Here is a 24929-nt window from a genome sequence, read left to right as displayed (position 1 = left end):
GAGACAATGGCAATACCGTCCCATACCATATGGCCGTTGCCCTGACGCATTATTAGGTACCCTCAAATTCCCGCCAATGAAACCTGGTTGAATGCTGATATAGAAACCAGCAGCAAAATTGCAAGCGACGTCCTGTGGAATACACAGGACAAGCACTACTTGCCTGGGTAGTACCCAGGCAAACTTATTGGCCACCGTGGTATGCCTAACTCACCAGACACGAGAAGACCCCTTATGACATACAGAATTTCAAAAGACCTGATGAGTGACTGACTCAGTGCTCCAAATGCACTACAAACCACACAGGGCCGCCATCCCTGACGCAGCAGGCCGCAAAATTGAGACAGGGGCGAGATGCCTACTATACAGGGTACAAGGGCCCACTTAGGCTGCCATCAGCTGGTAAACAAACTGCGTGCTACCTGTTGGGCATCGAAGGGGTCCAGCCAGGAGGGGGGTAGCCGGTGGGGTAGGCTGAGGGGCCCCAGTATTGCTGTGGCAAGCCGGGCGCCGATGAGTCATAATTGTAGTAATAGCCTGCATGCTGCGGGCCACTCACATCGGCCGTGCTGCGCTGCTGTTGCGGCTGTGGCTGCTGCATGCTGCTGTTGCTCCCTGCAGCTCCCTCGCTGGTGTCATCTTCTCCAGAAGGGCCAGCAGCTTCGCGCACATGGTCCCCAGCTGGCTGACGCCCATATTCATTCCCTTTTGCAGGCTTCATCGAGCCAGCCGGCGCATGCTGCTGCTGCTGCTGAGCCAAGTGCTCCTGCTGCTGCATGCCTTCCATGCCTCCCCTGTGGGCGCACAGGCAGCGAGGTCAGTGTCATGCCAGTTCCAGGTGCAACATGGCTCAAAGGCTAAGCCACGGGGAGCAGCGTTGGGGGGACAAGAGCGGGGGCTTACCTGAAGTATGGTATCCGCCACATGCCCGGCTCAAGGGGCGGCTGGGGGCCGTGCATCTCAAACTCTTCCTCTGCGCCAAGATCGCGCTTGGTTTTGTTGGAGGGATCGTCCACCACCTGCGATTACAGACAGCACTTCACTCAGCAGGCAGCACCACACATGCGGACAAGTAGAGCATGGAGCACTGAAGTAACGAGAGCGGTGAGAGTCCTGGCAAAGGTGCCAGGGCCGCACCATGAACTCCCGCGTCAGGAAAGCGCTATTTGGGACAAAGAGCCGCCGCGGCCCATTCTTCACAATGGTGTACCTGCACTCACAAGGAAGTTCAATCTACTGAGTGTTTGCAAACAACTGTGCTCCTCCTCTACCACACGCCGCTGCACATTCCAGCATGGTAACATTCGCACTCTGGGAGGTCAGAAAAGTGAAGATGACACTCACCGCAGGTCAACCTTCTCACAGACGCCTTCAAACCAGGCTGTCCTATTCCCTGCCGATGGTGTTGAGTAGCTCACAGCCACCCTGTCGCCCAGCTTGAACGGCTGCACTGCAAACAGGAAGAATCCTGCACGGCAAAAAAGAGGCCCACAATCAGCCACCTGAACACATTTACTTTCTTTTGCGGCTTGCTTGCTGAGAGGCTCCCCAGCAAGGCCCCACCTGCAAGGAAGTTGTGGGAGAGGTCCTTGGCTGCAAAGGCGAGCGCCACGCCGGCCGGCAGGAGCAGGGCATTCACGTTGACTCCCAACATGGACAGGACGATGACAAATGCTGCCAGCAGTGCAGCACACTCGCTGGCCGTGATGATGGCCCCTGACACCCTGTGATCCAGGCCGCCCTGCACCCCAGGAACACTACGTTTCAGATGCAAGCACTCCATTCAGAATCCCGCCTCAAGAAGAACATGCAGAGACATTTATAATAAAAAAATAAACAGGCTCTGACGGAGGCTAGCATGCCCGCAGGACAATATGAAGCATAATTATATGCTGTTCATGACAGGCCCAGACGATGAAAGAATTGCTCACCTGACGGCGCAGGTACACTGCGGTGTTCTGCACGACGCTGTTGGCGAACCAGAGCATCCACAGCAGCACGACCACGACGCCGATGCGCGGGAAGATGAGCGACGCGTTGGTGCGGATGGAGCGCAGCAGGATGCCCGTACCAAACAGCAGCGGCGCCAGCATCGGCAGGCTGAACTGGCTCGCCACCAGGCCCACCTGGTACCATGCAAAAATTCTGGCCTTCAATACCCAGGTGACCTTCAGGAAGAGCTCCCTTGTTGGCCTTCAGTTTCAGACGATCTCTAAAAAGAGCACCCTAATAGCAGGGACATGCAAAAGACACACTGGCTCAGACCAAATTGCACCATACATGCTGGTGGAGGCTGGGTTAGCTCGAGGGGACATGGTAATGGGTTGTCGGTTGTGCCTGGCAAATGCAGGAGAGCACCTGTGTGGCGATGAGGGCGAGCAGGGCCGGCAGGCGGACAGTCCACTGGGCCATGGAGATGGTGATGCGCAGCCTTTTCACCGGTGGGCGGTCCCACAGCCATTGCACGCGGCCCCAAGGGTCCTACACAAGCCAGGATCCCCCAACACCTCAACTCACCGCGTTTTCTTGGGGAGGGAGCCTTTCTCCGAGCCTCATCAGCACGTGAAGGTTTCTGGCTTGCAAACCAAACAGTTGAAAGGGGCCTTGCAGGTATACCAGAGAAGAGAAAGGTTTGGTAAGGACTGTGTTCACCTTGGGCAGATCCGCAGTTGCCTTTTCCCAATTTGCGCGCGTTTCCCTGACCACCTGACCAACAGGACTTTTCTGGTCAGTGACCTGCCATGTAGTGCATGAGCATGTGACAGAGCTGCGTGCACAATGGGAAAGGTTTTGGAAAATCATGCCCCTGCCCTCAAGACCATGTAGGAGGGTGCAAATGTACCTTTGCATTCCTGGTGGACTCGGCCAGTTGCTGAATGCTTTCCTCAGTCGCAGCCTTCACAGTTTCTGTGCAGCTCTGGAATGCCTGGCCCACCATGGAAGCTGTGCCTTCCACGGTGACCTGCACTGCCTTTGCCGTTTCGACAGGTGCTATCTGTAGGGTCCTGACTGCTGTGAACAGCCCTTCCATTGCCCTGCACAAAGGTTGGTTCATAAGAGATACCTCCTCCTGGGGAAGAGCAGCAAAAGTGAGCATAGCTACTTGAAGAAACACTTAATCTCTTACTGCATGCAAGTGCATACCTGTTTGTCCCTGATGGCATGGAAGTTGACAGTTCTGACAATCCCTGCTCCCACAAGCAGGCTGTCAACTTCAGGCACCAGACATACAGACTGACAGGAGACATTTACAAATTCTTATGCTAAGATTGACAGCAGTGCTGTTGAAGAGCACGAAGACAAACCTCCTCATAGTCGTCACTGTCGTAAGCATCCTCAAAAAGCTCATAGTCGTCTGGGTCAAGACTGGTAGTTGCAGCACTTTGGTATGACCCAAGTGCAGCTACAACCCTCCCTTTTCCCGAAGAATATTTGACAGCTGACACCTGCTTTGCAACCAGCCAGAAGCAGTTGGATGTGAAGGCTAACAACAGGCACTTTTGCTCACTTGCGGCTCCGAAATAATATTCGGGTGTAATCATTGATTAATACATGTAGAAGTCAATTTCTTGCCTGCGTGTTCCTCAGGAAACTTACGCCACCTCTGCTAGACAGCGATGCAGGTGCAACAGTAGAGTATCTGCTCCCAACGAATTTACAGCTGCTCAATGAGACCTGTCGCGTTATAAGTCGATGATGTGAAGCTTGCATAACTGGCTTCTTGGCAATTCAGCGTTCCTTGTGGAAGTGTGACTCTCGCGTTGCAGCATCAGGAAACGGTGGGACACCGACACCTCGACAGTCTTGGAAGCTGAGCAGGGGATCCTTCGATTATGAATGCTCGCAAAGTCATGCTCTATCCAGTCATCGTGTAGTAACAGCTTCCGGAGATTCGGATGTCTGTAGCCGAGGCCCATGCGTCACTGCTTCAACACCGCGCCCTTTTTAGGCCCTTCCACGCCCCTTTTGCAAGCCTAGGGTTAGAACTTTTCCCATGCGACATATGTGGATTTTGGAATTTGCGGACCTTCGTCTTGAGCGCCACTCAGCCCGATGTGCGCATGCTGTTGCAGGTCAGTACACCGCGTACAAGGAGACAGAGCTATCATCACAATTCCAGACCCAAAATCACCACGCCACACGTACGTGCACTCACTCTTGATTAAGACCAAAGCGAGTGAGACAGAGTGGCACGCGCGAGCACATTGCACTCAAACAGACCCAGGTCCTGTGAAAGAATTCAAAATGTCCTGCAGACCCCATTTATATTCTAAGAGAGCTATAAACTGTCAACCCGGAAGAATGCTTCATTAACTGCTCCAGCTCCACTGGGTGGCACCACATGCACTCTAAAATCGTTCTGCAAATGACACAATGAGATCGGCATGCAGCATGCAACACGCCAGACAAGCGTCCAGAGCGACTGTGATGGGGTCTAAATGAGCCGCCCGGTGACCCTGTGACCCTGAATCCCCAAGACTCTGAGTAGCACTGATGAACACCCGCACGCGGGCCGGCGCCGCAAGGTTTGCTAGCACTAGGTAACCGACCCTGTACCCCTCGGCACTGCCTGCTACAACACCATACCCGCCCAGCTAAAATCCTCCCACACAGCGGCATCCCATCCCACAAAAACGCACTTATGCAGCCCCACGCAACAAATGTCTCACTCCTCCCGCCGCAAGGCAGGCCTCTAGAACTGCGGGCCGAAGTCTGCAGGCGGCTGGCCGAAGGTGGCCGGCGCGCCACCGAAGCCGGCCGGGGCGCCGCCGAAGCCCCCGCCGCCGGGGCCCCCCGCAACCGGGGGCGCAGGCAGCGCGAGGGGCATGAGCTGCAGGTAGGCGTTGGACTGCGCCTCCTGCTGCTTCTTGGCCGACTCCTCGTCCACCGCGGCCGACTGGCGCTCCTTGCGCTCGGTGTACAGCAGGTCCACCTTGCCCGTGTACTCCTTCAGGAACTGGATCAGGTACGGGAACACAAAGTCCATGAGCCCGTTCATCCAGGCCACCTGCGCGCCGCACACCCCGTCAGACAGTGCCCACATCCACAAGGAGATTTTCCAGGGTCTGATGACACTGAGCTACGATGCTGAGAGATCCTATGGGAGAGTAAAAGTAAAGAGGGGTCGTGCCCACCTCCAGAGCCACGTCTGGCTTGATGAGGTCGTAGCAGGTGAAGAGGCAGGCCGCAAAGCACTCCCTCTCTTTCTGCTCCACGAAGAACTTGAGCAGCTCCTCCGCAATCTCCGCATCCCCGGACTGCGCAGCCGTCTCCATCGCATCCTGCATCATGACACCCCCACCTCTCAGCAAGGCCGTATCTTTGTGAACGCTACCATGTGCACTCCCACCATAGACAGCAAGGTGCAGGAGAAGAGCATGCACCTCAAGTCCCTCTCACTGGATGGTAAACGAGAGCAGCGCACCGCAAATAAGATCAGAGTGCTGCACCTCATTCTAAAGTAGTCAAAGACCAGGAGCACAATGGGGAGGCAGCGCGCCTTGTAGAGCTTGTCCTGCTTGGCGAGGGCGACGGCCTTGCGCCAGCGCAGGTTGGATTTGTAGATGTGGGCGGCGATGCGGCGGAACTCGGTGAGGTCGTGGCGCTCGAGGCGCGTGGCAAGGCTGATCTGGTCGTAGTTGTCGTAGGTGGTGATGCTGTCGCGCAGGCCGCCAAAGTCCTCCTCCTCAATCAGCAGCTCGTTGACGGCCTCGTTGACGGCCGCCAGGTTGGCCTTCTGCACCGCCAGCAGGTACTCCTTGATCAGCGGCAGGTGGTCCGCCTTGCGCAGGATGCCCACCACCCGCACGTGGTCCACGCGCGCCTCCAGCACCTGCGCACACGGCACCAACACATATTCACTTTGTGGCCCCTACAGCAGATACAGTGCTCGCAACCACGATGGTGCGCTGGGTGTCAGACGAACAACAGGCTCTGGGGTTGCACAGGGATTGCCAAGAAAGACGTGACTTCCAAGACTATTTTTGGCAACCCGATTTATGAGATATGGGGAACCGTTGCGTGTATCATTGAAGAACAAGCAGCTGACAATACACAACTTGGAGTGGGGCTCTCAAAAAGCAGTTATTTGGTCAGCTTCTTGTACTTTAATGATGATGGCTCTTAGGGCGGCATGGCCCCATGGCACTTTGTCAAGACCGGGAAATTGAGAAATGCAGCGCTGGGCGTGCCCATGGGCAGAAACAGCATGCGCACCTTGAGGAGGTCGACGAGGAGGTCCGGGTGCTGCTCCAGGTAGAAGGAGACGGCCTTGTAGTACACCTCCGCGTTGGACACCTTGACGGCGACGTCCTTGAACTGGACATGCTCCCAGGCGGTGGGCGAGTGCGCCATCATGACCAGCGCCGCGTTGTCGTACTCGTCGTAGGCCACGTACAGGAAGACCAGCTCGCGCCAGTGCTGCTGCTCCTCGCACACACGGATGAGGCGCGGGATGTTGAGGCGCGCCGCAAACAGCTTCAGGTGCTCCATCAGCTTCTCCGACTTGTACTTGGCGTACAGGATGCCTGCGTGCGCCAAACCAACACATCTCACACAATGGGCATGCCTGGATGTCGCAGAAAGCTGGAGCTATGAAGCCCCTATCGTGCTTGAAACATGGCTTGCAGGCCTCCCCTACAGACAGCAAAGTCATGCAAGCTTTTATTGTGAAACATGTGAGCACAGAAAGACCAAGATGGGCGCACCCAGCTCTGTGAAGATGCCCATGTGGGCTCGCTCCAGGCCGATGCCGGACTCCAGCAGGGCGATGAGCTCCTCAAAGTAGCCTCTCCGCTGGTAGAACTCTGACACCTCCTCCAGGTCATCCGCGTTCACGATGATGTTCAGGCCGCACAGCTGCGCCAGCCGGAACTCACCCTCCTCCACACACGCATAGCACACCTGCACCACACATTGGCAATATTAGTCAGTCAGCCTGGATACATATCTGTGGGGCCATTGTCAACGCACACAGAGCAAGTTAAGTGGATTACTGTACTGTCGTTGATTGCATCGCACCTCTTTCCAAATCTTGGCCTTGTTGCAATGTGCATACGAGGAGAAGTGCACTGTGAACACTGCATATGGATTGGTGGAGAGACCAAAAAGCGCACCTCCTTCCAGGTCTTGGGCGAGTTGGCTTTCCTGGCGGCATCCACAGCCTGCTGGAACTGGTGCAGGCGCACGAGTGTGGAGGCGAGGCGGCCCCAGTTGGGGATGTGAGCAAAGATGGCCCGCGCCGCCTCGAACATGCCCTCGTCGAAGACGCGGTCGCCCACGGACTGCAGGTTGGCCTGGTGCGTGCCCGACATGAACTCCTCCAGCGCTCCCATGTCCTCCGTCTTGGCGTACGCGTACACCAGCTCTGTGTCCACCTGTCAGCCACAGCCATTGTACAGTTTCAAGTTACAGATGTTTGGTTGCGGCATTTGTGTCAGAACGGAGTTGCCGGTGGCATGGTCATATTCTGGCTGTGGCGAGCATGCAAAACTGAGCAGAGATGTCCTGAAATGCATGGACAACCAGTTGCAATTCAGGAGCCTCCTTATGTCAGCGGCACTTCCTGATGACACTTCCTCTTGATAAGCCACACATGCACCATGGGTTCACAAGGACATGGAGAGCTGCAGCTCTGCACAGCCAGAGTGAGAGCTGGTATGGGGGCCCCACCTTGCTCTCCTTGACCTTCTTGCGGACCATGAGCAGGTACTTGACGAGGTCGCCGTGCGCGTTGGCCTCCTGGCTGCGCGCGATGACGTCCATGTAGCGGCTGCTGTCGCCGCTGCGCAGGTAGGAGCCGATGGCATCGTTGATGGCGCCCGCCTCCAGCTGCGCGTGGCCCAGCTCCGTCCAGACACCAGCCTCGTCCACCTGGCACGTGCCATGGGCGCGCAGACTGAGCATGCATGCTGACAATTGCCCCACAATTGCACTGCAAATTCACAATTGCCCAGCCCACACCGTTGCTCAATGTCTACCCTTCCATTGCTACATTTATTGACACCACACACATGTCCGTCCCTTGAGGGGACACCCCCCCCCCCCGTCTCCAAAGTGAATCACGACACGGGAATTTTTCAGACGGCGAGCAGTCAATGTAAGTGATGGTAAGCACCTTGAGGGCGTATTCCAGGGCGCGATCGAGGTCCTCCTGGTGGTCCAGGAGCACCTTGATGGCCTGGGTCTTGAGCCCAAACTTCTTGTAGATCTCAAACGCCTCCTCAAACATTTCGTAGCCCACCGCGATCTCACCCACGGCCGGGCCGTCAAAGTTGTCCAGGCGGTGGATGTAATCCTTGACGCGCGACTTGTCAGCCTGCCACACAAGCCACAGCATGCTCGTCAGCACTTGCACTTGCGCGGAAAAGTCTTATCACTGGTGCCCACTGCTCGAGCCAGGCAAAGCATAGAGCACATTGAGAGCAAGGATGGAGGGTGGCTGGGCTGAATTTGTTAGACTTATCAGAAGGGGGGAACGAGCAGATGTGTGGCACCTTGATGGCGGTGATGATGAGCAGGTTCTGCAGGTTGTGGTTGTTGGAGAAGGAGGAGTTCTGCAGCACGATCTTCTCCAGCAGCTCGATCAGCTCGGCCTGGAGGCCAGCCTGCATGAAGCTCTTCACCGCCACGGACACCTGCTCCGGGTTCTTGGACTCCGGCAGCGCCGTGGACACCACCTGTCATGGCCAGCCATCAAAACCATCAGTCATCCTAAATGCTCCATGTGGGTTGTTTGAAGCATGATCCTCACAACATGCGAGGGCATCCAGGCACAGGCATTTACCACCATATTGCAGTGATCACAAGCGTGACAAGTCAGAGCTGCCAAGCGCTCTTCCCTCTGCAGGCCGACAGAAAAGGCAGTGGTGACACAGCAGCCCCACCTGGTCGATGAGCTGGCGGCGGAATGGGTTCTCCTCATCGAGGACCTTGGTCCAGAGGTCGGAGTCCATGCGCTCGACAATGTAGCGCGCCTGCACCTTGAAGAGGGAGTGGCGGTTGGTGCAGTCGACGAGCGCGTCGTCGCAGGAGCCGCGCTTGTAGGCAACGCAGGCCAGGTTGGGGTCGCGCTTCTCGCAGTACTTACCGACCACGGCGGAGTCGTAGTAGGGGTTGGTGGTCAAGAAGTGCTCGGGGTTGTTGTTGCTGTCCACGATGATCTTGCCCAGCGCGTTGTGCACCGCCGGGTCCGTGGAACCCTCCGACACCAGGTGCTCTAGGAAGGGGTTCAGCAGCTTCAGCCGGTTGCGCTTCTCCACCTGCGCGCGCATGCACATGCATCAGTTGTGAGGACGTGCAGGACCTGCACCTCATTGTCACAGGACCTTCTCATCAATTGCGTTGATTATAACATAGTACGCCATTGATTTGATATGATAGCTCAGTTGGACTGATCTTAATCAGCTGCCAGGCTACTCTACCCATATGCATTGCATTCTGTACGCACTGTTGTGCCTCTTGGATCCCCGATTTACTGTGCCCAAACAGTCCCATTTCTTCTGAGCAAATGCAAATATGATGGCTAAAAAACTTGCATGCATGTGGGTTTGCGGGAGACACGGAATGGTGAGGGGGCGGCACCTCTGCGCAGAGCTGCTCCACGGGGATGAGGGAGCGAACGGAGAGGATGAGGTTGTTGACAAACTCGTCGGGGGCCTCGGCGTCCAGGAGGCCGCCCACCACCTGGGGCGCCTTGGCCGGGTTGACCTTCTGCACATACCCCTCGATGTACCGCAGCATGTTGTTGGAGTACAGGTAGTGCGTCAGGTCCGTCACCATGTCAAAGCGGTCGCACACGTTGATCAGCGGCCTGCGCGCCACAGCCTTGCGCCTCAGTGCTTGAAGAAATACCACAGGTCTGCGTTCTGAGCCCATGAGACCAGTGTGAGACATGACGGAATGTTTCACACTACCACTCAGGTGCAACGCATCAAGACAGCGCTTGAGTGTGCCCTGCTCTGATGCCCCAAAACAATGTTCATATGTTTTGCCGTTGCTGGTGCATACAGAAGAGCTCAGGCGCAGCAGGTTCTACTTGCAGAACGCACTTGCAGCCCATGCCCATCTGCACAGTAGCGATGGAGTAATTGAGCGCGCACCTGGCGTCTGGCAGCTTGGCCTCCATGAGGAACTGCTTGACGCGCTCGGGCGGGTAGTGCGCGGACTCGCGCGTGACGCGCTCCACCTCCTTCAGCTGCCCCGTCTTGGCGGCGGCCTCGATGTACTTGTAGTGCACCTCGGGGTCCTCGCTGAACGCGATGTGGCCGCCCAGGTAGTAGTACAGCCCGTGGTAGCTCTTGTGGCTCTCCAGCAGCTCCATGATCTTGCCAGCCCCCAGCTGCTCCGTGTACTCCTTGGCCACTTGCACCACCAGCTGCAGATTGCCCGCCGTGTTCGTCTCCAGCAGGACCTGAGCAGCACCAGGCATTTACGTATTTAGATACTGTAGTGCTGCAGCAACATGAGATAATTCCTAGTAGGATGTCCTGTGCATGTCAAGACCAGAAATGGGAGCCCAGGTTCTGTGGTTCTTGCAAGCATGCACAAAACAAATCAACATGGAAAAGGAGGCAGACACCCACCTTGAGGCAGTCGAGGGCCCACTCGGCGCTGAGGGAGCCGAAGAACTCAACGAGCTGCTGGGGGTCGATGGCGTGGGTGTTGACGATGACGCGCTTGATATCGGTGAGGTCGGTGTAGTGCTGCAGCGCGCGCATGTACAGGCCAGCCTTCTCGCACAGCTGCGCAATGCGCGGGCGGTCGTAGTGCGTCAGCACCCCGTTCGCCAGAATCGCGTCCGCCACTTGCGGCGTCTGGATCAGATTGATCTCCAGCAGCTGCAGCATTGATATTTGCAGAGTCAGCTCCCACTGCATTATGTATGTATTCCTCAAAAGGGCCACAGTTGTCCGCATGCACAAAGCATGTAGCCACTGTGTTTTAGCGTAAATGAACTCGTTCAAATGGCAGGATGTGACCATTTTGCATGCAAGGTACCCAGCTTATAAAAGGTCTAAACTTCACAAGAAGCATCCATGCCAAAGGGGGGCCGACCTTTGTCTGCAGCTTGTCATGCTCGGGCAGGTTGTCCTGCAGGACGTCCAGCAGGAAGGCGGTGGCCTCGCGGACCATGTTGCGCTGCAGGAACAGATCTGCCATGGTGTTGAGATCGATGGGCGGACCCGGCTGCTTGGCTACCGTCTTGGCCAGGTTGACCGCGCCCTCTGGGCTGTCCATGCACAGCCGCTGCAGCAAGTACAGGTAGTCCGGCTTGTAGCCTTGCGCAGCGCTGTACCATGCCAAGCTTACTTGTCACTGCTGACTTCCCAGGATCTCCAACAAATTTAAGGCACGTAATAGCTGGAATGAAGATAAGAGGAACGATGGGTGGTAGCAAGGAGGTCACATGTGAGGCACACTTTTTAGGCAGCACCGCACCTGAACTTTGACAACGCCTCGAAGTCACCCTTGGCAGCAAGCCCCTCGATGACCTTGCCAGGCACGTTTGCTTTCTGGTACACGGCCAGAGCTGCATCGTTGTCGCCGGCCCTCCGCAGCAGATCACCCAACTGCTCGCTGGGCTCCAGCTTGTCCTACACGCAAGCACCGGGGTCTTCACTGCGAGATCTATTTTCCTTCAAATGCCAATGCCAGTCAAAGGAGCATGCCTTTTGAAAGATCCTCTTGCATGGACAAGGGGCGCACCTCCTTGAGCCAGTTGTCCAGGAGGTGCTTCTTGTTCTGCGAGAGCACAAGCTGCGCCAGCTCCGCGCTCTCAAACACGTTCAGCTTGCCGCGCGTCAGCAGCGTGCCAAAGTACACCAGCAGCGGCGAAGTCTGCCCCGGCGTCGGCGCCACCGACTTGAAGCGGTCGATGGTCTCCTTTGTGCGCAGCACGCCCTGCGCACAGGCAGCAAAAGGCACTGAAAATAGTTTCAACAAATTCAATGTTGCTGTTTGGGACAGATCCCTGTCTCCAGTGTTGTGTGTGATCGCTGCCCTGACACATCTGCCTGCCAAGTGCATCCGGCCTTTGCCTGTTTGCAATTATCTGCATGCATTGGATAGTATCTATCTGACAAGTTTCGACATGTTCAGGGGCCTGCCTGAGGTGACTCTGCAGCGGCTTCAGCAGCCTCCTTGAATTGCCCGTTGGCAAAGAGCCGCTCGAAGTTCTGCCCCACCAGCGCCTCCGCCCCCGGCAGGTTGCCGCGCTTGGCCAGCGACAGCGCCAGCTCCAGGTTGTTCAGTTGCTGGCTCACAAAGGGCACCATGGTCTGCTCATTCACGGTCGCCAGCAGGACCTGCCCTCTCCTGCACGGATCAAACATGCCTCGTCATCAGGAAGGCCAAGAGCAAGAAATCTTCCGCATGCAAGTAGGTGCTTGAGAGAGGTTTGCATGTAATGTCGCCATGGCAACAGAAATTGAATAGAGGGTGTACCTGTTGATGGCGTAGAAACCGCCGGTGGAGGCTGAGGAAGCCGTCAGGAAGATGGGGTCAGGAGAGATGCGGTTCCTGTACACGGCGGTGGCCGTCTGCAGGTCGTACACAAACAGCAGGCCCAGCTTGGTGATCACATACACCAGCCCATACTTCTCGCTGATCTGCATGGCCACGGGGAAGTCGTCCGCAAACTCCGGCGGGAAGAACAGCTCGGCCTGCTTCTTCAGCGGAGCAGTGCCTGTCAACACACAAATCCTTTGTCAGCCCTGAGAGGCTTCTGGCCCAGCGCATGCATGCATCATGTGCGTGCATAGTAGGCTTTTCACAGTAGCATTTCAAGCTCACCAGGAGCTGCTCCCAGCTCGATGACGTGCAGCTTTGACGTCAGGACGCCATTCGCGAAGGTCTTCTGGGCAAAGCTGATCACAGTGCTCGGTGTCTGAGAGCCAGGGGCCTGCAAGGGCAAAGCACAGATCATCAGCGTCGCAGTCACTAGGGGTGAGCATTGGTGAGCATGCTGGATGTTTGCGCAGGCATGCACACCTTCAGGGTCGAAAATGCAGCTGCATGCGCCTCCAGTGCCTGGCTGCGCTTCTGGTCCACTGAGAAAAGCTGCATGAAGCCCTTCACCAGCTGTGGCCTGCATGGATGGCAAGGAGCACAATGTCTCATACCCTCGACAGCGCCCCTTGGGCAACAACACATTGAGCGCTGCAAAAATAGCTTCCCTTCATCGCATCATAGCTGGGATGTCTACATACCTCTCGGGAGCGCCGGGTGCAATGCCAATCAGCACACACCACTTCTCCTGTGCGTCGACCCTGTAGTTGATGATCTGGGTGTTCTCAAGGTTAGCCGTCCTGTCAAAAACTTTCTCGGGATCCGAAGGACCCTGCATGCAGGATGCAACTCAGGGTGAGAATATTGTGCAGTCAAGCATCAACAGATCAAGTCATATTCAGTGCATGCATGTTCAACGCTGAATTGCAGGAAGGGATCAAAGTCAAAGTGAAAAAGAGGATCGAAAACTTACATTCATGTCCCAATGATAGACGGTGGTTGCAGTCACCAGGCCCAGCTTTGAAGGTGTAATCCACTTCCAGAAGACCACTGGCTGTGCAATCTGGAAGCTCTTCATCTTCGACTTCATCTCCAGATTGAAGATCTGCAGACTGTCCCCCGTCGATCCTGCTACGGTCGCCTTCAATGCGATGACCTTGGAGGCCGGGTTCATCAACGCCGAGTCTGCAGTGATGGGCCGTTTCAACGGCGTCAGAGGTGCAGCTAGGTCCACGATGACGACTGAATTAGATGCCCCCGTCTCCCGTATGCATATGAATTTATCACTCTCCATGGTGACATTGGTGAAAGAGATAAACTGCTGGTTGATCCCAAGATTGGGCAACTGCACGAACAAACAACCCCTTCTCAGTACTGCATGTCAATTCTGGTCCCTACAGAAGTGACACACGATCATGCCCACCAACCAAAACACTTGCGCCCTGACACGAGGGACATTGCTGCAAAATTTTTGACGGGCACTGTAAGATGGAGTCCAAGAAGCTTCCTGAAAACCCAATCAAGTGCACAAACAGCTATAGCCAGGCGTGTCCTGATGTGCCTTACCAGCAAGGCCTCCTTCAAGGTTATTGGCGCTGCTGCAGCCATCTTGGGCCTTTCTGGGAGCTGGCCCAACCTTTAGTCTTGCCTGCAAGGTACAATAGCCCAGACTTCTCCTTCTCCTCAGGTTCACGGCGAAGGTTTCTCACAGGGGTCCTGCCTTAACTCGTACTTCTAATTGTCACTTATTTGTGCAGTGCATTGATCTCTGCACACGGGTTTATAGTCCAATTCCTTAGTCAAAGTCTGAACGGGATCCCCCTCTCGTTGTAGGAATGCGGTCCGCCGTTAACGTTGCCGGGTCCCCCGGCCCTGATGGCTGTCCTTGTGCATGCAACGCTTTCGATCGGCATCAGGAACGCACTTCTACTATACGAACAATTTTTTAACCCGTATTATGCCAAGGGTATCCTTGAAACCGTCATGTAACTTGTCTGCATTCGAAATTCTTGCTGTGCTCCAGAGCACTCACACACGCTTCTGATCGCATCGAGACCTGCATGATCTGGTCTTTCCTGCAATATTCGTTGCGAACTCGAAGTTATGTCCGTTCTAGTTCATCAGAGACATTCACCATAGCATGACGTCAATATCTTGAAAAGCTCCAAAGATCTGGACTGGTATAAGTGATGAGCTCGAGGGCCCCAAAGTTCTTACCGCCAGCTGCACTCCAAGCAGAAGTCGTGCGCACAGACAAGCTTCGTTCTTCATGTAAATCTGCGGTGCAGAAGGCTCAAGAGGTCACTAAGAGCGCGCAGAGGAAAGTGACAGCTGCTCTGGGCCGTTTGGAGGCTAGTAAACTTCTGCATGAGAGTCTGTCAGGTAATTGTGTAGTGATCTACGAAGGCATTATTTGAATCCTTGCATATTCCAATGGATAGATGTCTCCTCCTGTATGATCGCTGACCGCATTAGTTTGTTCCGCAACAGAGGACAAGGCAGCTGTCCAGGTTGACGTTGACATACTTGCGCACTTGATCAAAGCACTGAACACTTCTCTAAAGAGCAAGGAGGTGGAGATTGAGAGGCTTGCTGAGGAGCTCAGCCGTGTTGAGGTGCCTCACGACCTGAAATTGGAGTCTGTCTTTAGCCAGATGTTCTCAGAAAAGACAGCAATGGAGTGCTGGCATCTGAAGCCACCAGTGTGACTGACAGTTGTGCAAATATAATGTGTTCTGCAGGAAGAACTTGGGGCTGGTGAGAAGGACTTAAAGACATGCAAAGGAGTGGAGGAGCTGGCAAAGTCTTCCCTCTCTGAATCCGAAGAGAAGTACAGGAAAGCACAGCAGGAATATGAAAAGACATATGCACGAGCAAATCCTGCGCCGGAACCTGTCTCGGTAAGCACTGATGCATGTCATTTCTTCATCTTGCTTGCAACAGAAAAGACCTAGCTGTGTGACGACACCGGCATCAATGAGAGGTTCCTGCATCTGCAGCCCAAGGTGGAGTCTGTAGGTGATGGTGACAAGAAGACGAAGCAGAAGGACAGTCGGAGTGAGCTGCGCAAAAAGAAGCGGAGCGCCTCACCCGCACGAGAGGCAAGGAGCAGGTATGAGCACAGCGACACAATGCTGTCGTGGTGTTTCCATGAGGACAAATCCCTGAGTAGTGTATCCATGGTTGTGCTTGCATGGTTGCAGGCGGACGCCACGAAGACATTCACCTTCTCCAGTGCGCTCGGCCAAACGATCCCGCCGCCAATCCAGATCAAGGTGCGCCGACATAAGCACACTCAGACTCCTGTCCTATATTTTCCTGCACACTTTGATTTCTACCTGCGCCACGGAAGGGCGCTGAGGTCAGGAAGTGTCCTGCGCAGGTCTCGGGATCGCAGGCGCAGGAAGACACGCAGCCGCAGCAGATCAGCCAATCGCAAGCGCAGAAAGAGCCCGGCGCCGCAGAAGGCGAAAGCAAAGGAGTCTACCGGCAAGGCGTCTGCGAAGAAGGCCAGCAAAGATCCGCCAAAGGGGGAGAAACTGACCTCAGATCAGGGCAAGGGCTCTGCTTCGGGGAAGAAGACCCCAGCAGAGAAGGAAAAGCCGGCAGGTGACGGCGGCACACCGTTAGGAGCTCCTGAGCAGCAGAATGGCGCCTCACATGAGGACAACGGAGTGGCATCACCAGACACTCCCACCACTGCTGTCAATGCATCAGGGGCGCTGCCGAACGGCGAGAAGAAGGGGGCTGAAGGCAAGCAGGATGGTAGTGCAGAGAAGCGTGAGCAGGAGAACGGGCATATCAGAAATGTGGCTGCTGCGAGCGGCAGTCCAGACTTGAGCAAACGCAGCCAGTCGCCCTCAGGCAGCTCCACAGTATGCAGGAGGAGGAGCGCGTCTAGCCGGTCAGTGTCAAGCGCTGCCACAGGGCGGGTCAGGAGGAGAAAATTGCCCAGCATGTCCCCTTCCGGCAGCCCTCAGAGAAGGAGGGGCAGGAGCGACTCCCCACCCCTGAGGAGGCGCAGGTCAGGCAGCCGCAGGCGGAGCATCAGCAGGTAAGTTTGCTTTTCATTCTTGCTGTTGCAAGACTGTGGTGGGACAGAGGGTCAACATTGGGATCCGGTGGACAGCTATAGTATGACAAATATGGTTGAGCTGGACACTAGCAATTGAGGCCAGGATTATTTTCTTGCGCAGGAGCCGCAGTCGGACCAGGGCGCGGAGATCCCCCAAGCTTGACAAGATTGACTCGTACAGCATGGAGCTGTTCAAAACTAGCCTGCGGAAATGCCTGGAGCACCACTTGATACCCTTCAACATCAGCCTGGTGAGGTCACTTATTGCATTCGCACAGATGAGCATCGAAACCTGCTGCCACTGACAATGACATGGCCTGAACAAAAATTGCATGCCACAGATCAATGACATCATGCGCAAGGAGGACCGCACCTGGAACATCCGGAGTCTCAATACCACGTTCTTGACCTTCATGAAGAAACTGGAGGACGAGGTGAGTAAATTGGCCAGCTTCATAAATCATCCAACCTCGTGCTCTGCTCAGACAGCTTTCATTGCCGGAAGGCTTGCGCTGCCTATTGTTTCTATAGCATGGGACTGTGCAAGCGCAGGGCTACGTTGATCTGGCGACGCGGGGCAGCACTACAATGGTGGCCGGGTCTGCTCGATACAGGGTGAGGATTACAATTCACTGAATCTCTGCCAATTCTTGCATCAAGAACAGCCAAACCCCTTCAGAGTACTGTATGCAAAAGTGGCATTAGCCACAACAAACACAAATAGTATCGAGGGTATGCCTTGCGCGTACAAGCAGCATTGGCGATGCTGGACACAGCAAAACGATCTTTGTTTTGACATCTTTGCTGTGCGCGCAAGGACATCATCGAGGAGACGACGGAGCGGATGAGGCGGGCGCGGCTAGAGAGGCGCTCGCGGTCCCGATCGCGGCTGCGGTCTCCCCTGGCCGGCAAGAGGCGCTCGCGCAGCCCCTTGCGCGTGCGGCGATCCCATTCCCGGGGCCGCTCGAGGTCCCCCCGGCGGCGGCGATCGCTGACACCGCCGCGCCGCGGCCGATCCCCGTCGCAGCCGCGGAGCCGCTCAAAGACGCCCGGGAAGGGCGGCGAGCGGTGGCCCCTGGGTGGCGCGGGAGGCGAGCGCTGGGAGATGACCTGATGGACTTCTGATCTGCTTCGCCAGCTTCTATTCAATGCGTGTTATAGCAGCGCGCTTCTCATTCGCTGGGTGCCTGGCAACAGAAGTGGGCCGGGGCCCAATTGTTGCAATATTTAAACGTCTGACTCGGCATGGTTAGACAATGTGCACGTACATTGATCCCTTGTGGTTTCCTGGGCTTGAGATGTACAATTGTGCTTGCGAACGGAATTGGGAAAACACCGCTGGCTTTCAGTCTGAAAGAAATTTTAATCCACGTCACCAGATCCCACATCCACGTGGACCCACCTTATCGGATCAATGCAGGTCAGGCTGGAAAGTCAAATTAATTTGCACAAGAACACAACAATTATCAATTAAGTGTTTGGGCATCTGTAATTCTGGATGCCGCTCTTACTTTGAGAATGATTCAATAAGAAACACACACGAAGATTTTTAAGATGACCACAGGCGCATTTTCTATGTCAACGGCAGTGGCCTTGGGCACGCCTCTGACGCTCTTTCTGAAACATCAGAGGTGCAACGTGAATGTTCTTTTATCACGAGCAGGCAACGGTGCCCTCTCCAGGGACTGCCTGCGCGGCTTGGTGATGCACGATGCATAGACTCTTTGCTACTTTGTCATCTTTGGGCATGGTGTCTTTGGCAATTATGCATTCTAAAGATTGGGATTGGCTGTGCAGAAGACATCTCAGCGGAGGGGCTTCTTGCAATGCTCAGCAGTAGCAGCGGTTGAAAGGCCTAGTACTGCACCACAAGCTGCATCAAATGCACCCAACTCGGAGGTGCTGATCGGTGTTTTCTTGCTCTTCATAATGCAACCCCCCTTTTACTTTTGGCATGGGAACGTCCCTGAATTTGTTTCTGAACTCTGCTGGGCAGGTGCGTGTGCGATTTGCACCTTCACCCACGGGGAACCTGCACGTCGGAGGGGCGCGCACAGCTCTCTTCAACTACTTATACGCCTGCAACACGGGCGGCAAGATGGTTCTCAGGTGCGCCTTCTGACTGGGCGTTTTGGAGATCTTGTCTTGGCCACTTTCTCAGTAGAATGCTTGACGCTGTTGAACCCACCTGCATAAATATGGGGATGCCTCCAATGCCCCTTCTTAACAGCTAATGTCACTGCAGGGTGGAGGACACGGATCAGGCTCGGTCCACAAAGGAGTCAGAGGCCGCAGTGCTGCGGGACCTTGCATGGCTGGGCATCAAATGGGACGAGGGTAGGAACTCGCTAGGGCCTGTATCTTATTCTACTCCTCTCCTGCCCCTTGAACACCCTCTTGAGGCAGCCAGCTCACATGTCTATCTATACCTCTCAAAAGCAACATTGTCTGCAGGGCCAGACATTGGGGGCGAGCATGGGCCCTACAGGCAGTCGGAGCGCACGGCACTGTACAAGCAGTATGTGGACACGCTGGTGGAGCAGGGCAAGGCCTACCCCTGCTTCTGCACAGACGAGGAGCTGCAGCAGATGAAGGCTGATGCCGAGACCAAGAGCCTGCCGCCCATCTACCGCGGCAAGTGGGCCTCTGCCAGCCAGGACGAAGTTCAGCAGGAACTCGCAAAGGTGGCTGCAGAATGACTTGCAGACACCTCCAGATTGAAACAATGTTTCTTAGCCATGATGTCCCAGAGTTTCTGAGGAAGAGAGTTTATGTGTTGCAGGGGACACCGTACTGCTACAGGTTCAGGGTGCCTTCGGATCAGGAGATCCTCATACCTGACAGAATACGCGGCGATGTGAGGTTCAATACGAATGCGCTGGGCGACTTTGTGATCCTGAGAAGCAACGGCCTGCCGGTGTACAACTTCTGCGTAGCTGTGGACGACGCCCTCATGCGCATCACACATGTCATCCGTGCAGTGCGCATCTCCTCTCAACATGCTCTTGCTTGTTTTGGAAACGTGCTAAGATCATGCAATTGGTCGAGCAAATCCTCTGCTGTGAGAAAATTTGATCAACAGCATGCTACGTGCTTCTTTGATTCCTGGACTCATTTGGTGAGAATGTGCAGGAGGAGCATCTGCCAAACACCCTCAGACAGGTGGGATAGCCAGCTTCAGTTTCATTCTTTGGGTTTTGCGAAAGGTTTCCTCCATTGCACATCACCTGAATGTCTTGACGGAATCAAGGATAATGTGTAGAGAACTGCTGCATCATTTCTGAAGCATCTTGATTTTCTTCAGGTGCTCATATACGAGGCACTTGGCTTCAGCATCCCCACATTCGGGCACGTGTCACTCATTTTGGCGCCTGACAAGTCCAAGCTCTCAAAGAGACATGGCGCCACATCAGTGGGAGAGTTCAGGGAGCAGGGATTCCTGCCAGAGGCTATGGTCAACTACCTCAGTCTGCTGGGCTGGAATGATGGCACGGAGCAAGTAAGATATATCCTCTTTAGCTGGCCCAGTCATGTGTGTCTGAGGGCCCCACCCTTGGGTGTGTCGACTGAATTCTGCATCAGCAGCAAACCGAAGGCAGGGTGCATTGCCTTGCAGGAACTGTTCAGCGCAGAGGAGCTTCAGCAGAAGTTTTCCTTGGAGAGGATAACAAAGAGCGCAGCCGTATTTGACAAGACCAAGCTGTCCTGGATGAACGGGCAGTATCTACGTGCTCTCCCTGATGAGGAGGTAAACCATCCCTCTGATTATGGTTGCCTGTACTTTCCTTCCTGAAAGCTGCAAGCCTGTGTTCCCATGCAGCTATTTGCACTGCAACTTCTGTCGTTCTGAGCACCATCTGCACTGCAGGTAATATCCATTGCAAGCTCCCTGTGGACGGAATCTGGCCTGTTGGCCAAGTCTGACTCAGCGTTTGTGCACCGGGCTGTGAGCATCTTGAAGAACTCCCTGGAGCTCATTGTGGATGCTGACACACAGCTGAGGGAACTTCTGGACTACCCCCTTGAAGCCAGCATTGCCAATGATGAGAAGGTGGCCGCTGTGCTGGAAGACAACTTTGCAGAGGTGGGGCCATGACACAAAATGACTCTCTTCTAATCACGCTCATCTGCTTTCCAGCATTTTGCCATCATTGATGGCTCTTCTTATGAGTGCAAATCAGGGGATTGGAATGAACTGTCCATGGCAGCATGTGCTGCAAGTGGGTCATGGATTGTAGTGTTGGCTCAGTGGCATGTTGTGCTATGGCGCAGGTGGCAAATGCAGTGGTGGCGGCGTTTGACAGCGGGGAGCTGCCGGCTGCGCTGGCAGAGGGAGCTGATGCGTACAAGGGGTGGATGAAGGCGTTGGGCAAGGCTCAGAAGCGCAAGGGCAAGCGGCTCTTCATGCCCCTCCGAGTCGCACTCACCGGCACATCACACGTGCGCATCTGTCTCACAAAAGGTTTTCATTCGTGTTCCTGTGGCTTTTTGTCCCAGGCCACCAGTGACCAGTGAAAGCAGGAAATTAGTAATTTGCTGGTTGCACTTCTCTTGTGACTGATTGCACTGCTTCACCTGAACGTAGCGCTGCACAGCACTGCATCTGCGGCGTCATTGTTGCGGTGCCTTGTGAGGTATGGACTCAGGGGACATGGGGTGTTGGTTGCAGGGGCCAGATGTTGGGGAAGTGCTCGGGCTGCTGACACTTGAGGATGGGGACGTGAAGGAAGCAGGAGCATATGTGCCCCTCTCGCAGCGCGTAGAGGCTCTTCGTGGTTGGCTTGCAAAGCAGTCTTGAGCGTTAAGTGTGGAGACCATAATGAATGCTACGTATCCTAATGCTTTTTATTCCAGCCAAACCAATCTGGGTAACTCTCTCTGAGTGGCAAAGCATGTGATTATACACTTGCACGCCAATTTACAGCGTGCGGACCACTGCCAGCATTCTGGAGCTGGCTGATAGCAATGGAGCATCAGTTCAGCACATTGAATAACCTCCACGAATATTCAGGGTATGTACATACCAAATATGTCTAAGAGCGCATGTGGGCGGGAGAACTTAAGTGTTATGATACATGAAAAATTTGAACAGGCCCTGTGCTCTCCAAATCTGCTGTCCATAACGTTCCAAGAAGTACATCTGATTGAACCACAAACTCAGCTTCTCTACAGGAAAGCCAATCCTGCCAAATCTGATGGCGGCAATGCACATGCACATGTACATGCTGCACTGCCACTGCTATGGTGCTTGTGCACATGTGTCTCTCTGTAGCTTGTCCACCCCTGCAATCTCTCTCAGAAGGATAGCCTTGATCTCCGCGAAAGTGGGCCTGCGCATCACAGCAATTCTCAATGGCAGGAACCCTTGGTAAACACTATTGCCAATATATTTCAATGTTATATGATGTTATGAAGCAAGGAGAGCAAAATCCGATGAAATGTGTATTGTGCTGGCAAGTATTCGTGACAGTGATCACCTTGCTCGAGGATCTCTTGACCAGCAAGTGGACACCAGGTCTCTGTACCATGCTGGGGTAGGCTGAGGGAACTCTGGCCGCATGTCCTGAGATGCGACGCCAAACATGATCTGGACTTTGCTCAGACTTGAATGCGCGCCTCTCCCAGCATAAAGCTCCCATGCTGCAAGAGACCCCAATCAACCAATCATGCAACAGAAGTTTGCAGAAAGGTGGCTCAGTGTGGTGGTGTTGGGCCAATACAGGAGGTGACGTTCACAGAACAATTGCTGCACTACATCAATTCGGTCTTACATGCATCCTGGTATCAGACCAGGAAGTGCTCTAGCAAACGTGAAAACCCCAATTCAATTTCTGAGAGGCATGAGAAAGCGCCTCACCAAGGATTGCAAAAGAGTACACATCTGATGCGCAGGAGCCGACACCGTGCGCGATCATCTCTGGAGCCATGTGCGTGACAGTGCCTGCAGCTTCCACCCCAGTCGAGGTGGTCTCGTTGCAGGGGGACTTGTCTGGCTGGAGCTGGCTCAACCCAAAGTCAGACACCTTGGCGATGAAGCCACGCTTGTCCACCTGTGTTTGGCAAATTATCATTCGTTGTGGCAGAAACACTGTCTCGGCTTTGCCAGTTCAGTGAGGAGGAAGGTCCTCTGCTGGAAGCGAGAGTATGTTAGGTACCACAGCCCTCCTGCCAAATTTGAGAGAGAGAGAGTGAGCGCACCTTTGATGAGGCCAGGAGCACGTTCTTGGGTTTGAGATCCTTGAGGAAGATGCGCATGAGGTGCAGGTACTCCATCGCCTTGACAATGTCCAGCAGTGTCAGGCAGACCCTCTCCATGTCTGCCACTGCCCGGCCTTGGGCATCCGTCCCATGGAACCTGCCACTGTGCATGGCATCCTCCAGAGTCCCCCCATCACAAAACTCCATGATTATCCGCGTCTCCTGCAGTGCGCCGCTCAGGCCATTCAGGTTTGGCTGTGGCACACACACGGCACATCACCCAATGTCTTGAACAGTATTGATGCCAGCATGATGATATCGAATTGAAGTATGAGGATATGGCAACATTTTTGCCATGCAATAGTTGGAAGAGAAAGCCGAGACTGACCCTGCAGCCCTGCGCTCCGAAGAAGCCAGCGGAGGATGACGGATCCAGAATCTGGTAGTCAAAGGTCTGCACCAGCACCACACCAGCATCAGCCATCTCCATCTTTGCAGACATTGAAGAGTGTACATTCAATTTCTTACAGTGGAATGCGCTGTTCAGGGCGTGCTGCAGCAGCCCACCTGCACGATGTTGGGATGGCAGATGGCGCTGCTCATGGCAGCCTCGAGCAGAGCCTGGCTCCCCCTGGTGGTGGCCATGCTGCTGGTCATTGTGCGGCCGCCACACTGCTCTGTCGCTGCTCTGCCGGCCGCAAGCAGGTTCCTGGTGTTCAGCTGTGCACCCCGCTCCAGCTCCTCCTCTATGGCCCTTGTCGAAAGGGCATTGGTCGCCAGGCCAGCAGAGAGGCCGACGTCAGTGCTGAAAGCATGCAGCCCAGCGCAGGACGACAGCGGCGACAGGCCGGGGCTCGACAGCTCCTCATCATCATGCTCAATGACCTGTTGCAGCCACAATACCTTCCCAGCTTAGTCCTGTCTTGTGAACAGCTTCAATCCCACCAAAGCATGCATGACTGGCTGTGATCAAAACACCTGCCGTGGGTATGGCTGCATGCATGTCATGCTGGAGGCCATCACAGTCATGCCAATGCTGGAGTATGAGGAAGCTGATACCTTGACAGCCACTGGCACGCCCTTCCACACTGCTTTGTATACGCTCCCGCAGGACCCTCTTCCGAGCAGCTCCTTAAGCTGCAAAGGTGATGCTCCCGAGAGAGCTCGCATGTGACAATGCTCGCTCTCATCCTCGTCACTGCTGGAGAATTCTGACAGCTGCAGGCTGCTGGATGCGCTGAGCATAAGCTCTGAAGGCAAATCAGAGCGGTGTGATAGGCAAACTTCCTCAAACAGGTCCTCTCCTCTGGAGTGAGAAAGTGTACTGAACATGATCGACCTGAGTATCTCCTGCGTTGCATTCATTCGCACGGCGACGAAGGGCCCCTTTGTCCTGGGCTTCTTCGCAGAGGACCCTCCGAAAATCTGTAGTACAAGATGTGGGGTGCTACTTTCCTACTGGGGAATATTGGGTCTCAAAACGCTATCACTGCCTCCCAACGACACCAAATCGAATTACAAATGAGCTGCGAAAAGATCTGGACGCTGATCTGGTGTTGTTCCTAGTCCGAAGCCTGCAATCTCAAAATCCTCCTCAGCCCTTCGTCTCTGTGTGCTTGGTCACTCCCTGCACCTGACTCAGACGCGTGTATGGCGATCTAGCTGTGTCTTAACGTCTCATGACTGTTTGGAATATTCAGAAACGGTCACGGTACAGAGGACGACTTTCGTGCCCAACCGATCTGTGAGATAGGACCGTCGAGAACTTGCATACTCACAGGCAATAATGCAGATACTGGCTATAAGACACTATATCGTGGTTTCTAATGGTTATGTTGAGAAGGATCGAAAAGAGTCGGAAGTCGGAGAGACGGATCGATTTTATTTGCTAAATTATGTTCTGCCACCTGGCCTGCAGGCTTTCCAACTTGCTTCCTCCTTTAGACAAAAGCCTTTCTCTTCCAATTCCTTGCCACAGAATTTTAATATAAGCGTGCATGCGTTTGGGAAGTACTTGTGTTGAAAGTTACAGGTCATACATTTTCCTGCACAAACATCATGGATGCATTCTCCCAGCTACTAAATGCCATGTCTACCTCGAGCGCCCCTGATGGTAATCAGGTGATGCTTGAAACCAAACATTTTAGCA

At 54.7% G+C, this 24929-nt stretch overlaps 5 protein-coding genes across 5 annotated transcripts; 2 read left to right on the top strand and 3 right to left on the bottom strand.

The window, feature by feature from the left end:
* Positions 1-418: 418 nt before the first annotated feature.
* On the bottom strand, positions 419-3164 carry COCSUDRAFT_59156 (hypothetical protein; the record flags this gene model as incomplete). The annotated part of the gene is made up of 9 exons (XM_005651123.1): positions 419-794; positions 904-1019; positions 1138-1210; positions 1345-1468; positions 1564-1741; positions 1932-2126; positions 2359-2481; positions 2843-3035; positions 3145-3164. The coding sequence occupies 9 exons, from the start codon at positions 3162-3164 to the stop codon at positions 419-421; spliced, it is 1398 nt and encodes a 465-aa protein (XP_005651180.1).
* Positions 3165-4693: 1529 nt separating this feature from the next.
* COCSUDRAFT_52408 (clathrin heavy chain) lies at positions 4694-14115 on the bottom strand (the record flags this gene model as incomplete). Its single annotated transcript, XM_005651122.1, has 23 exons — positions 4694-5008; positions 5136-5282; positions 5501-5833; positions 6217-6527; positions 6708-6903; positions 7116-7376; positions 7672-7872; positions 8117-8317; positions 8496-8678; positions 8886-9260; positions 9583-9811; positions 10101-10411; positions 10584-10838; positions 11056-11290; positions 11440-11594; positions 11707-11901; positions 12108-12315; positions 12445-12685; positions 12793-12901; positions 12991-13087; positions 13209-13339; positions 13481-13852; positions 14074-14115. The coding sequence occupies 23 exons, from the start codon at positions 14113-14115 to the stop codon at positions 4694-4696; spliced, it is 5103 nt and encodes a 1700-aa protein (XP_005651179.1).
* An 833-nt stretch (positions 14116-14948) lies between these two features.
* COCSUDRAFT_59154 (hypothetical protein) lies at positions 14949-17696 on the top strand (the record flags this gene model as incomplete). Its single annotated transcript, XM_005651121.1, has 7 exons — positions 14949-14960; positions 15249-15407; positions 15711-16411; positions 16435-16561; positions 16924-17016; positions 17135-17197; positions 17400-17696. 7 exons carry the CDS (start codon positions 14949-14951, stop codon positions 17694-17696), a joined length of 1452 nt encoding a protein of 483 aa, XP_005651178.1.
* Positions 17697-18536: 840 nt separating this feature from the next.
* COCSUDRAFT_12396 (non-discriminatory gln-glu-trna synthetase) lies at positions 18537-21380 on the top strand (the record flags this gene model as incomplete). The annotated part of the gene is made up of 10 exons (XM_005651120.1): positions 18537-18691; positions 18828-18919; positions 19037-19266; positions 19365-19562; positions 19715-19744; positions 19887-20081; positions 20199-20330; positions 20451-20666; positions 20855-21022; positions 21252-21380. 10 exons carry the CDS (start codon positions 18537-18539, stop codon positions 21378-21380), a joined length of 1545 nt encoding a protein of 514 aa, XP_005651177.1.
* Positions 21381-21821: 441 nt separating this feature from the next.
* Positions 21822-23950, bottom strand: COCSUDRAFT_39671 (kinase-like protein; the record flags this gene model as incomplete). The annotated part of the gene is made up of 7 exons (XM_005651119.1): positions 21822-21912; positions 22060-22222; positions 22440-22632; positions 22781-23035; positions 23169-23234; positions 23348-23665; positions 23840-23950. 7 exons carry the CDS (start codon positions 23948-23950, stop codon positions 21822-21824), a joined length of 1197 nt encoding a protein of 398 aa, XP_005651176.1.
* Positions 23951-24929: the final 979 nt, after the last annotated feature.

The sequence above is a fragment of the Coccomyxa subellipsoidea genome, assembly GCF_000258705.1.
Source record: "Coccomyxa subellipsoidea C-169, whole genome shotgun sequence".
Classification (NCBI taxonomy): domain Eukaryota; kingdom Viridiplantae; phylum Chlorophyta; class Trebouxiophyceae; family Coccomyxaceae; genus Coccomyxa; species Coccomyxa subellipsoidea.
Note: the sequence above shows the minus strand (reverse complement) of the source record. Positions and strands in the feature narration are given on the sequence as shown.